We start from the raw sequence: 14371 nt of genomic DNA, 5'->3' as shown, positions 1-14371 counted from the left end.
TTAAACATAACCTGTTAACTGCTGCCAATCAAGTGGTGAATAAGATACTCTTTAGGGTTCATATGTTTATAAATCTGACTGTGATGAAGTCAGTGCCTCACCAGCCATGAACCTCACCGCACGTCACTGCAACAATTACACACACTCATTAACGTCCATCAAACAGATGACTTACTAATGCACGAGTTAGTCCAACAGTGTCTTTAATGGGTTAATGTTTAGGTCGGGGAGCAATCCAGAAGATATAAAGAAATTATGAGCACCCATGCTTTTGGATTTCTACTCCTTGCATGTGCATAATTAAGTATGGTCGATCAGTTAGCTTCAAAAGTCCTGATGTTGAATCTTTTAAATCTTGAGAACAGTATTTCAGAGTTTATGGTTCCACTTCATCATAATCATGATATCTAAACATTTAATATACGTTCACATACCTGCTCAGTGGGCTTGTGGTTAGAGTGTCTGAGAGTACCTGAGATCGGAAGGTCGTAAGTTCTAACCTCGGCCGAGTCATACCAAAGACTATAAAAATGGGACCCATTACCTCCCTGCTTGGCACTCAACATCAAGGGTTGGAATTGGGGGTTAAATCACCAAAATGATTCCCGAGCGCGGCCACCGCCACTGCTCACTGCTCCCCTCACCTCCCAGGGGGTGGAACAAGGGGATGGGTCAATCGCAGAGAGTAATTTCACCACACCTAGTGTGTGTGTGACTATCAGTGGTACTTTAACTTTAACATCTGTGCTCCTAAAAGTAAATAACCAGTAACCACTACAGATGTCCTTATTCCGATCATGGGATCGGATCGAGGGCTGATACCTTTCTTTGTTCACTGATTGGTGATCGACTGATGAGCTGCCGAGCCAAGTCGATCTTTACCAGTCCAGTGTTTACATGGCTAAGTTGTTTACATGGCTAAGTTGTTTAATTACGTAAAAGCTTCCTACTCTCAGAAATACACAATTACTTTTACATATGCCTTGTTACTAACATGCACCAGTGTTTTGCGAGAACACCGTATCATATTTGAGAGCAAGCTGCAACAAACGCATCTATCCACAGTGCGAAGCTGCTTTTAAGATGCTAAACCTCACCACCATAGCGGGAAAAAAATTGGTTTCTACCAAGTAGCATTATCACTAGAGGACTATAGGAAAAGGAAGTTTATTACTATGAAAAAAATAAAGTAGTGAATGGGGAATATAAGCGTGAGAAATTTTAAGTGTGGCGTGTAGCGTAAGAAAGGGTTAAATTGTGTGACTGTCACGCTTAAAGCGTGAAGCTTGGCAGCTCTGAGCAAGTGTTCAGCGTGCTCCATTGTTATTGACTTCGACAAAGAATAAGATGAAGTATAAGGAAAAGCAAGAAGAGTTACAGACTGACAACTCTTTTTACACTTTCAAATCGCTGTACAGACAGATTGAAATAACTAATCCCAGACCAAGACATCAATCCACTGTGTCTACATTTAACCAACCATGGAAGACACTACGCAATTTAAACCAATCAGAAACAACATAAGGCGGGTCTTGGGGTCTCTCTTTCGCCCACCTCAGCTGTACGTTGTTTCTGATTGGTGTAAATTGTGTGGTGTCTCCCGTTGTTGGTTAAATGTAGACACACCTCAGATACGCACACGGACACAAATCTGGATGTGGTCATTCAAATCGTACTCAAAAGTAAAATAATACGTTGCAAAATTTGGTTTGAATCAAGAATCGCGTTCAATCGTGAATCAATTCTGAATCAAATCGTCAATTGTAATTGTAATCGGATCGATTCGTAAGGTGCTCACCCCTATTGAGTATAGTATCAGTTATATACAAGACAAAATTTACATTTCTTGTTCTTATTATTACAAAATATTATTTTTTTTGTCGTTTTCGTTATTGTTTGCAGACTCAGGGAATAAGTCTCTGGATGCAGAAAGGCTTTGAGAGAAAATAAAAATATTTAAATGACAGCCAATAGTTTTTAGCCTTTTGTTAGTGCACTAGTCACTGTATTTTTGTGAATGTAGCATTGAATACATCATCTGATTTACAGCAATATTTAATAAGATAAGCTTGTTATTATATGTGTTATTGTGCTTATTTTAGTTACTTGCTGTAAAACATTTTCGGTTATATAATCTATTGTCAAAGTATCAAATTGGGACTGAAACTCAGTTCAGATCGAATGCCAAAAATGTTGATCGGGACATCTCTAGCAACATTTTGAATGTTTGTCGTCGATATGAGAAACTTGAGTGTCCTCTAAGTTGTGTGATTGCAACCGAGCAATAACCACAAGCAGTTGGTGATTTGAATGTATCGTAAATTATATGCATCTTCAACTTTTAAAAATCATTAAAAAAAACAATGCAAAACATCCCTGAAGGTACAAGCTGTGTTTTACTGATTAATTTTCGACACTTTGATCGTCTATAGGGCATTTGCAACAGTGCGTGCTGCGATGTGTTAACCTTGAGTCGTCCCGAGAAATAACCGCTGGATGTTTGAGAAATGGGTGACAAACAATAAAACAGGATTTTTTGTGTGTATTTAACATCTTCCAGGGCTTAATTGGATAGTTGTGCATGTCGAGTGACTGTCAAGCAAACAAAAAACCTTACTATTTCATCAGGCAATGCTTTGAACAGCTTCCTCTCAAGATTCCTCGCTATGTCACTTTTGAATTTAAAGCGTCGCTCTCACAAATTTCAAGGAAAGACAGATACCTACACACATAGGCCCCCGGGGAGGCATCGAACCCACGGTAAAATGCTGCTATTCCGAATCAGCGGCGCATCCTGCAGCATGATGTAGAGATTTAGGGTGCAGCATCCATCACTGTCTTTGAGGATCACCACAGAGCGTAGCAGTGATGACAAAGGACGGTCAAGGTTAGCTTTGTTTGGCTATAACACTTCACTCTGACACTCAGTTTTTTTGTTTTTTTCTACCGGATCATGAAGAAAAAACAACTTGTTTGTTTTTCCATCCATCCATCCATTTTCTACCGCGTATCCCCCTCAGGGTCATTTCTTTTCATGTTAAAAATATACAGAAGACAAAAATACACAGGATGTTGGTAGTGTCACTTTACATGTCCTCTCACAAATTTATTGTTGACTTTTCAGTACTTCCTGTGGGGGAAATTGTTCCAAAATGCGAACAAATTAGAAGGGACACATGCACTGTATCAAACATTGGAGACTCTGGTCAATAGTATGACACTTGATCATGTTAAAAAGTCAGTTCCTAACACGTTATATGTTCATTCAGTTGCCTGTGGATTTAGTAAAAACATCAAGATGGCCACGGTGGTTATGGTTATGGTTTTGATTTATTTCAAACAATTTACAGTATGGTACTTCGCATATTTCCAATTTCTCATTCCAACATGTCTGGAAAGGAGTAGAGTGGTAAATCCTGGTTTACAATGTCATTTAGGCTTGAAGTAGAACATTTTAGCCCGGTTTTCTGTACAGGAATTAAACCCTAATTCTAGACTAAATCACATGTTAAACAAACCCCTATGCCTCTTTCTTTATCACCTTCATTTTTCTGGCAAGTGAAACTTTTCATGGTGAAACAATGAATTCATCAGGTGTGAGTGAATCAACAGTCTGTAAAATAAGTATGTTTGCAAATCTAAACTGAGAAAAGATCACATCACGTTCCAGAATACTACATATTCAGACTACAAATAAGAGAACTTCCTAGAGTAATTGGCTGGGTTGATGGAAACGGAGTTTGAAACCCTCGACCTCCTGACTGTAGCCGACATGTTAAACATCATGTTTGTTTTCAATTGTGGGATACTTTAAAATCATTTAATTGAAAATGATATTCTTGCTTACACTGAAGTTTTTCAAACAATTATTTATTTTTCTTTCTCCATTCTAGATTAGGAGTCACACTTCGCAGTTCCACACACTGCTAAAATATGTATTGAAAAACTCCAACCCTGGTTTTGAGCACACCCTCACCTTTGCATATGTGCACATCCTTAATCTATTTCGGCTTCTAAAACATGATCTTCTTTGTCGTTGATTACTTTAGTCTGACATTCTGTAGTCTGGAACTAGTTATTCTGAAGTTAAATGACATCTCAGAAAGCAACTCGATTAATATGCATTAATTTAAACTAGATCATTTTAGTCCTGGTTTTATTCATGCTCTGAACAAGAAACCGGGTCTTTGAGTTTAAACAGTTTCTTAAAGGGGAATATATTAGTACTTTGTGTGACTTCTTTGCTTAATCAATTTCATATTTTAATACCACATACTGATAAACTAAAGGTCTTAAGTGTTGTACGTGCATACACACTAGACACTCTAACCACTATGCCCTCTCAGTGGCCTAGTTGTTAGAGTGTCCGCCCTGAGATCGGTAGGTTGTGAGTTCAAACCCCGGCCGAGTCATACCAAAGACTATAAAAATGGGATCCATTACCTCCCTGCTTGGCACTCAGCATCAAGGGTTGGAATTGGGGGTTAAATCACCAAAAATGATTCTCGGGCGCGGCACCTCTGCTGCCCACTGCTCCCCTCACCTCCCAGGGGGTGGAACAAGGGGATGGGTCAAATGCAGAGGACAAATTTCACCACACCTAGTGTGTGTGTGACAATCATTGGTACAATCATTGGTACTTTAACTTCAACTTAACTTTAACTTGTTTAAAATTTATTTTTTTCTTTTAGGTTACATTTCCCCTCTTTTGTGGCAAAGAACCGTTGTACATTTTTGGTTAGCAGGTTATAGTTTGCTTTGTCCATAATTTTAGCTGTTGGCGAATGGACCAAATTATTGAATTTTGACTCTGCAACAGATTAATTCTACATTTATGAAATTACAATTCCCCATGAGCATTCCATACTCATATTGATTTTTTTTTTTTAATACTTCTGCCTTCAGCAGCCTAATCCAGATACAAGGTAAGACCTTGTTAGCCCTTAGCTTTTGTCACAGTGTCATTGCAGCAACCACAACAAAAAGTCCATCAGCGATGGCCCTTTTAAAAAAACGGTACAGACAGTGTTTGAGAGTCTGGACCGCAACAGCAAATGAGAACAGGAAGTGAACAAATGTGTTTGTAACTGCTACGAAGTGGAAATATGGTAGGATTAAATAAGTTTGCTTCTTCCTTCTACTTTTCGAACTTGTTAAGAGAAATTAAAAATAAGTGTAATATGTGATGTGTTGAAATTGTATTTATGTTCGAAATAAACTTCAACCAACAAACCGATTGTTTTCCAAAAAACACAACCATTAGACAAAACCGTGTATAAAACCTTCCTAAAAGACTCGATGTCCTACAGCGTCTATATTTTTGCCCATCTGTCTGAAAGCAGTTATATAGGACGTGTATATGAGAAGACAAATGTGCAACTTTGCCACCCCTGCCTGACTCAGCCAGTAAATTTATGGTGTAAATTACCCCTTCAGATCATATACTCTCCCCCCTACACCCCATGGACTCCCATCATTGAGCCTTTTTGCTGCCAGGTGTGGTGAGATTGCATCATTTGGCAGACCACCTAGGCCCACCCCCCCTTTCAACATCCACTGCCCCCCAGGCCATCATCCACCTCCAAGAATAAAGAAATCATTCTACAGTAAATCCATCACTGAAGGTGTAGATACACTTGCTGCCCTTCGCTCTGTTTCTGCAACAGTCTCCCTTAAGATTCTCTCTTCTTTATCCGCACCTCCATTGAAGGTGAGATTGTGATGGATGGAGCCGACACAGCTCGCTAGGCTCTGTTACGGACCGTGCTGGCACAAACAGCTTTCCACTGCACCACACAAACACAAATACTGTTGTTTTAACACTGCCTATTATTAGCGACAACATCCACTCAATCAAATGCGCCAATACAAGACTTCCATTACAAATTCACACATTTTAAGATAATCGCTAAAACTAAGAGTTAGTAGGATAACAATTTCATCATGGCAACAGCTTGACCCTGGAACACAATATTTTGATTATTATTTATGATATTTATATAGCGCTTTTCTCGAGAGACTCAAAGCGCTTTTCATAGTGAAACCCAGTATGTATATTTAAACCAGTGTGGGTGGCACTGGGAGCATGTGGGTTAAGTGTCTTGCCCGAGGACAAGGACAAAGACAAAACGGCAGTCACCAGGATGGCGGAAGCGGGGATCCAACCTGGAACCCTCATGTTGCTGGCACAGCTGCTCTATCAACCGAGCCACGCCGCCCTGGATTCTTATTTTTGGACCAAATAATTGTATGAAAGCAGCACAAATCTAATCTCAATTTAGTCTAATGAGCCAATACAAAACGTCCATTACAAATTCACACATTTTAAGATAATCACTAAACATGCACATTTTCCGTATCAATAATTTGTTAATAGGATAGGGGAATCTCACTTATGAAATTGTATCATGACAATAGATTGACCCTGAAATAGATTATTAAGATGTTCATTATTTCTTGCTACAGAGTGTGGCAGCATAGCTTTCGTACAACCTGATTTACAGCAACAAGTTAGCCCTTATGAGCAAATTCAAATCTACTATTACAAATTTACAGTTTTTAAGATGACCATTAAAAATGTGTGTTTTCCTCTGCCAATTAAATGTTGATATAAGCCAGGATAATCTATCTTTGGTTGTTCTGAACTACTGTTTAAATGTTAGCTCATGACAGGTTAATCTTCTTTAGACAGCAATGTTTTGCTATAATTATCTCCATTAAAGGGGAACATTATCACAATTTCAGAAGGGTTAAAACCATTAAAAATCAGTTCCCAGTGGCTTATTTTATTTTTCGAAGTTTTTTTCAAAATTTTACCCATCACGCAATATCCCTAAAAAAAGCTTCAAAGTGCCTGATTTTAACCATCGTTATATACACCCGTCCATTTTCCTGTGACGTCACACAGTGATGCCAATACAAACAAACATGGCGGATAGAACAGCAAGATATAGCGACATTAGCTCGGATTCAGACTCGGATTTCAGCGGCTTAAGGGATTCAACAGATTACACATGTATTGAAACGGGTGGTTGTAGTGTGGAGGCAGGTAGCGAAAACGAAATTGAAGAAGAAACTGAAGCTATTGAGCCATATCGGTTTGAACCGTATGCAAGCGAAACCGACGAAAACGACACGACAGCGAGTGACACGGGAGAAGCGACACAGGAGAAAGCGAGGACGAATTCGGCGATCGCCTTCTAACCAACATTTGGTATGTGTTTATTTGGCATTAAAGGAAACTAACAACTATGAACTAGGTTTACAGCATATGAAATACATTTGGCAACAACATGCACTTTGAGAGTGCAGACAGCCCATTTCAGGGCTGTCTGCATTTAAATGTTTTTAAGCTAAATTATTGGTAAACACAGTTTATGTATAATAATTTACGTAAAACCGCGAGTAATGAATAAAGTTTTCATCAATTAATATATTCTATAGACATACCCTCATTGTGGTTGTATTTATTTGTGTTTAGTCTCCGACTACCCTTTGCCTCAAACTCATTCTGATGAATTGATACATCAAAAATCTCGGGGCATTCAATCAACCGTAACTGGACTGTTGGGTTTGTCTTAGAAGACGTTTCGCCTCTCATCCGAGTAGGCATCATCAGTTCATGCTCATATACTTGGATTGGTCAGATCTAGTCTTAGACTAAAATTGGTCAGATCTAGTCTAGCAGTTGGTGCCAAAACCCCAAATATTTTTACTCCAAACAACCAGGAGGGTTTGTCTGGGCGAGGATGGTTTCCCCCTACCGTAGTGAGAAAAACAACTCTTGAAATGCAAACAATCCTACTGTCAAAGCCAACGACAGTCGTTCAATCAATCAATCAATCAATCAATGTTTATTTATATAGCCCTAAATCACAAGTGTCTCAAAGGGCTGCACAAGCCACAACGATATCCTCGGTACAGAGCCCACATAAGGGCAAGGAAAAACTCACCCCAGTGGGACGTCGATGTGAATGACTATGAGAAACCTTGGAGAGGACCGCATATGTGGGTAACCCCCCCCCCCCCTCTAGGGGAGACCGAATGCAATGGATGTCGAGTGGGTCTGACATAATATTGTGAGAGTCCAGTCCATAGTGGATCCAACATAATAGTAAGAGTCCAGTCCATAGTGGGGCCAGCAGGACACCATCCCGAGCGGAGACGAGTCAGTCGTTGAAGTGTAATTTCCCCTCGTTAGCATTGAGGTATTGTGTATCAGAACGATTGCTGTGGATCGACTACTACTTGTCCAAAATAGTCGGAATCAGCCACGTTAGCATTCCATTCAGTTGTAAACAAATGGCACAACTCCTTCTATTTGTTGAACTGATGAAGCCTACTCGGATGAGAGGCGAAACGTCTTCTAAGACAAACCAAACAGTCCAATTGTGATTGATTGAATGCTCTGAGAATACAATGACGTGGGTGAATGAAACATTCATAGACACGATACATCAAAAGTTGGCGACAATGCCAAGAACAATTATAATCTGCCCTCCGAGTCACAGCCATTGTGTCCTTGGACAAAACACTTCACCCACCTTGCTCCCAGTGCCGCTCATACTGGTGTATGAATATGAATCAATGTTTAGTGGTGGTCGAAGGAGCCGTAGGCGCTAATTGGCAGCCGAGCTCCCGTCAGTCTACCCCAGTGCAGCTGTGGACCACCGTCCACCGTCACCGTCACTGTGTGAATGTGGTGTGCATGAATGATGGGTTCTCGGTTCTCTGTGAAGCGCTTTTAAGTGTCGAGACAAGCGTTATATTAATCTAATATAAATGTAATCTATTATAATATATCATAGTTGATAATGATAATGCTGATGTTAATAATAATAATGAAGATTTATCTGTCTTCTGCAGAACACAGACGCAGTCCATGACATGATCCTGGATGTAATCACCTGGGTGGGCATCCTCCTGTCTCTGGTCTGCCTGCTGGTCAGCATCTTCACCTTCTGCTTCTTCAGAGGCCTCCAGAGCGATCGCAACACCATCCACAAGAACCTCTGTGTCTGCCTCTTCATCGCTGAGTCCCTATTCCTGGTGGGGATAAACCGGGCTGACCAGCCGGTAAGACAACGATTTTCTATACTGCTTGTATTATTTGGAGTCACTTGAGAGCTGGAGTCTATCCCAGTTGACTTTCGACAAGAAGCGGGGTACACACTGGATTAGTTGCCAGCTAATTGAAGGGGAAATGTACAGGAGGTAAAGTTATATTTTTGCCACATTCCTGTGAGAATCCTACATCTGACTGAAGCATAAAAGAGTGGAACAAACCAGAACTATAGCTGCGGTGTGCTCAAACAACCACCAGGTAGCATCGGGGAGCAGTTAATACTGCATCATCTCTTTCTCTTTTGGACCTATTAGGTCTTATCAGGTCGGTAGTGCATTATTCACACATTATTCACGAGTGTTTAAAGTGAAGGATGGGGAAAAAGTACATACTTACCTACTTATAGACAAACACTCACACTAACATTCACACCAATGGACAATTTGGTCTCTAACATTGTAATGTACCACAATGTAACCTAGTGTGCATGTTCAAAATAAACTAAAACTGATTTATTACCATTACCAACCTAACATGCATGTTTTTTGGAATGTAGGTGAAAACGGGATATTTGTTATCTTTGTATTGTTATTATTATTATCATTATTAATAATAATATTGTTATCATTATTACTGTTATTATTATTATTATTAATATTATTATCATGTACAATAATACAGACTGAAGAAACCAGGAATCGTCTTTAGTCTTAAAGGTGTCTTTTATGGCTGTGATTAATGGTCTTCTCACGGACCACACAATTAATGTCCACTCAAGCCTTCAGACGTTTAATTGAATCAATTCCAGGGACAAAATAAGCTAGTAATGTTCAACTGCGCACATAATGAGTTGAAGCCGTGTACGTACTATATAATGTTAGAGCTGCGCTGGCCAACTAAATTGCTCTCAAGGGTCACATTTTCACAAAGCTAAGCGTTTTAACTTAATTTTTGTTCAATATTATTGCACTTTCAGTGCTTATTTTAGAAAGAAGATCTTACAGACTGTTTTTGCATGAATGCATATACTGGTTGTATAGAGGATCTTTGACTCGCATTTTTTGCGTTGAAGGTCCTTAAAAACAACTGAGTGCTCCTGTCTAAGAGAAGTGTTTTTTGTTTTGTTTTCCTCTTTTTATTTGTCCCTTTTAAAAGCTGCATGCTCTTGTCATGTAGGATCTTTGACGAGCAGTTTATCCCTTATAACAGAGTGCTCGTGTTATACAGAGAATCTTTAACTGGTGTTTTTTCAGCAGATTTCTAAAAACAGAACACTCTTGTCATATAGTGTTTACAAACTGTTAATTTGATCCCAAAAATATATTAAATTGACATAGAAGTGCTTTAATTTGGGATTTTGCAGGTGACCCTTTAAAAAAGGCAGCATGTTGCTGTCATATACACTAAAGCAGTGGTCCCCAACCTTTTTGTAACTGCGGACCGGTCAACGCTTGAAAATTTGTCCCACGGACAAAGTTTTGTATTTTTTTTTTTTGTCATAAAAAAATACAATCATGTGTGCTTAAGGACTGTATCCCTGCAAACTGTATTGATCTCAGGATCAGAATCAGAATAGTTTTATTGCCATTGTTTAAGAACGGGTTCACAAACTAGGAATTTTTCTTGGTGCAATCGTGCAACATAAAACACATATAACCAGAGGTGGGTAGTAACGCGCTACATTTACTCCGTTACATCTACTTGAGTAACTTTTGGGATAAATTGTACTTCTAAGAGTAGTTTTAATGCAACATACTTTTACTTTTACTTGGGTATATTTATAGAGAAGAAACGCTACTTTTACTCCGCTACTTTTATCTACATTCAGCTCGCTACTCGCTACTAATTTTTATCGATCTGTTAATGCACGCTTTGTTTGTTTTGGTCTGTCAGACAGACCTTCATAGTGCCTGCGTTTCAACAAATACAGTCACTGGTGACGTTCACTCCGTTCCACCAATCAGATGCAGTCACTGGTGACGTTGGACCAATCAAACAGAGCCAGGCGGTCACATGACCTGACTTAAACAAGTTGAAAAACTTATTGGGGTGTTACCATTTAGTGGTCAATTGTACGGAATATGTACTGTACTGTGCAATCTACTGATAAAAGTTTCAATCAATCAATCAAAAGTGTGAAGGAAAAAAGACCCTTTTTTATTTCCCGTCAAAAGCCTAAAGACTGACTGCACAGTTCCTGTCTTCACAATAAAAGTGCCGCTCCATCGCGCCTGCGCTTTCAAAACAAGAGTTTCCGAAAGCCAGCGCAAACAAGCTAGCAAGCTACGGAGTTTGCCGCCAATGTATTTCTTGTAAAGTGTATAAAAACGAATATGGAAGCTGGACAAACAAAATGCCAAAAACCAACCACTTTCATGTGGTATTAGACAGAAAGGAGGAACTTTTTTTCTCCTCCATTTGAAAACGTGGACGCTATCAGCACTACTGTCTGATTACAATCAATGCAAGTCATCAGAATCAGGTAATACACCAACTTATATTCTTGTCTTCATGAAAGAAAGGAATCTATGTGTTAAACATGCATGTATATTCATTAAAACACCTTTAACATGTAAACAAAAACGGCAAAATAAATAAATATAAATTATATACTGTATATATATATATATATATATATATATATATATATATATATATACATATATATATATATATATATATATAAATGTGTATATATATATATATAAATGTGTGTGTGTATATATATATATATGTGTGTATATATATATATATATGTATATATATGATATGTGTGTGTATGTTACTCATCAGTTACTCAGTACTTGAGTAGTTTTTTCACAACATACTTTTTACTTTTACTCAAGTAAATATTTGGGTGACTACTCCTTACTTTTACTTGAGTAATACATCTCTAAAGTAACAGTACTCTTACTTGAGTACAATTTCTGGCTACTCTACCCACCTCTGCATATAACACAGATTTGGTAATAACAAGAGCTGTAACTGAGCTATCAGATCTTGTTATTGACTTAGAAGGAATTCAAAGGAGCTACTGTTAGGAGTTATTGTTCATGTGCCTGATGGCCGAGGGGAAAAAACTGTTCAGGTGGCGGGAGGTGTGGGTCTGGATGGACCGTAGTCTCCTGCCTGAGGGGAGAGGGGAGAATAGTTTGTGTCCAGGGTGAGAAGAGTCAGCTGTGATCCGACCCACACGCCTCCTGGTTCTGGAGGAGAACAGGTCTTGGAGGGATGGGAGCTTGCAGCCAATCACCTTCTCAGCAGCACGTACCATGCGCTGCAGTCGATGCTTATCCTGGACTGTGGCGCCGGGGAACCACACGGTGATGGAGGAGGGGAGGATGGACTCGATGATGGCTGAGTAAAACTGCACCAGCATCTCGGTCGGCACCTTAAGTTTCCTCAGCTTCCGCAGGAAGTACATCCTCTGCTGGGCCTTCTTGATGAGGGAGTTGATGGTCGGCTCCCACTTGAGGTCCTGGGTGATGGTGGTGCCCAAGAAACGGAAGGAGTCCACAATGGAGACGTGGGTGGGAGAGTCAATCAGGGTGAGGGGGGATGGTGGGGCTGTGACTTTCCTGAAGTCCATGATCATCTCCACTGTTTTCTGGGCGTTCAGCTCTAGGTTGTTGAGGCTGCACCAGGACGCCAGCCGGTCCACCTCTCTCCTGTAGGCGGTCTCATCGCCATCCGAGATGAGCCCGGTGAGGGTAGTGTCATCCGCAAACTTGAGCAGTTTTACGGACTGGTGACTGGAGGTGCAGCAGTTTGTGTACAGGGAGAAGTGCCAGGGGGAAGTACACAGCCCCGAGGAGTACCAGTGTTCGTGGTTCGACTGCCCGAGACAATCTTCCCCAGCCGCACGTGCTGTCTTCGGTCTGTCAGGAAGTCATTGATCCAACTGCAGAGGGAGTCGGGCACGCTGAGCTGGTAGAGCTTGTCTCGTAGCAGTCCAGGGAGGATGGTGTTGAAGGCAGAGCTGAAGTCCACAAACAGGCCCTTTTGTGCGAATGAGTGTGAATGAGTGTAAATGGGGGAGGGAGGTTTTTTGGGTTGGTGCACTAATTGTAAGTGTATCTTGTTTTTTATGTTGATTTAATAAATAAATTTTTTTTAATTTTGTTTTATTTTTTTTATTTTATTTTTTTCTTGTGCGGCCAGGTACCAATCGATCCACGGACCGGGACCGGACCGCGGCCCGGTGGTTGGGGACCACTGCACTAAAGGATCTTTTGACTAGCATTTTTGTAATTTATCCTTTAAGACATTAACAGTGTGCTCTTGCCATATGAAGAAACTTTGACTCACATATTTTGTAGTATGTCCTTAAAAACATCAGTCATAGTGCTCCTGTCATATAAACAATATTTGGCTAGCATGTTTGCAGTAGATCTGTGCTCGGCTGTTTGTTAGTACCGACTGCAAAAACGGCGGTCAAAGATACTTTGTATACAAAATTGTTGTGCTGTTTTGAGAGTGTTTCCTTGGCTATATTCATTCACATGCTTCTTTAAATCCTTCCTTTCCCAGATCGCATGTGCCGTCTTTGCTGCCTTGCTGCACTTCTTCTTCCTGGCGGCGTTCACATGGATGTTTCTGGAAGGCGTCCAGCTCTACATCATGCTGGTGGAGGTATTCGAAAGCGAGCACTCCCGGCGTCGTTATTTCTACATGGTGGGCTACGGCGTCCCGGCGCTTATCGTCGCCGTCTCCGCTGCCGTGGACTACCGGAGTTACGGCACAGAGAGAGTGTAAGTTACCTTTTTTTTTTCAACCACGGAAATAATGGAAGTAATGACATTGTATGATATGCTGACATGCTTAGCAGTTAGTCCACACGAGCTGTAGCATTTGTAGCCCGTGGGGCCATCGTTCTTCCTGATGGATGAGGTGATAGCTTGCCACCATAAATAATTAAAGGCCCGCCACCATCGGAACAATTACATTGGACCAGTGAAGGATGAGGGAGGGGACATGCCGTGACACAGCGGAAGAAGGAGGAGGGGGACAGAGGACTCTTGGGCAAATAGATTTGGGGATGATTGCACGGTCATATATAAGGCATCCAAAAATTCTCGGCCGACATTTTCTAACTTGGGAAATTGTAATTTTTTTGTAACCATGGAGAACCTCGAATTATTTTTGAATGAGGTGGCGGAGGACAGGGGTCAAATCAGCTCGACAGAACCTCAAACTTTAATGGATTGTGTCTCGCAAATCAAGAAAAATGTATTGGATCAAATAGTTCTATACATTTTTGACTACAGTACAAATGACTCAAAATCACCAGCTAAAGACAATTTTTGA

The 14371-nt window shown here is 40.4% G+C and overlaps 1 protein-coding gene across 1 annotated transcript in view; it reads left to right on the top strand.

Moving 5' to 3' along the window:
• The window catches only part of LOC133605878 (adhesion G protein-coupled receptor L3-like), a 381662-nt gene that overhangs the window by 326313 nt on the left and 40978 nt on the right, over positions 1-14371 (top strand). The window contains exons 16-17 of the mRNA XM_061959234.1: positions 8866-9075; positions 13595-13815. Of these exons, the coding sequence (XP_061815218.1) occupies positions 8866-9075; positions 13595-13815 (431 nt within the window). The remainder of the gene's footprint in view (positions 1-8865; positions 9076-13594; positions 13816-14371) is intronic.

Source organism: Nerophis lumbriciformis, linkage group LG05 (assembly GCF_033978685.3).
Source record: "Nerophis lumbriciformis linkage group LG05, RoL_Nlum_v2.1, whole genome shotgun sequence".
NCBI lineage: Eukaryota > Metazoa > Chordata > Actinopteri > Syngnathiformes > Syngnathidae > Nerophis > Nerophis lumbriciformis.
This window is presented reverse-complemented; position numbering and strand designations above follow the sequence as displayed.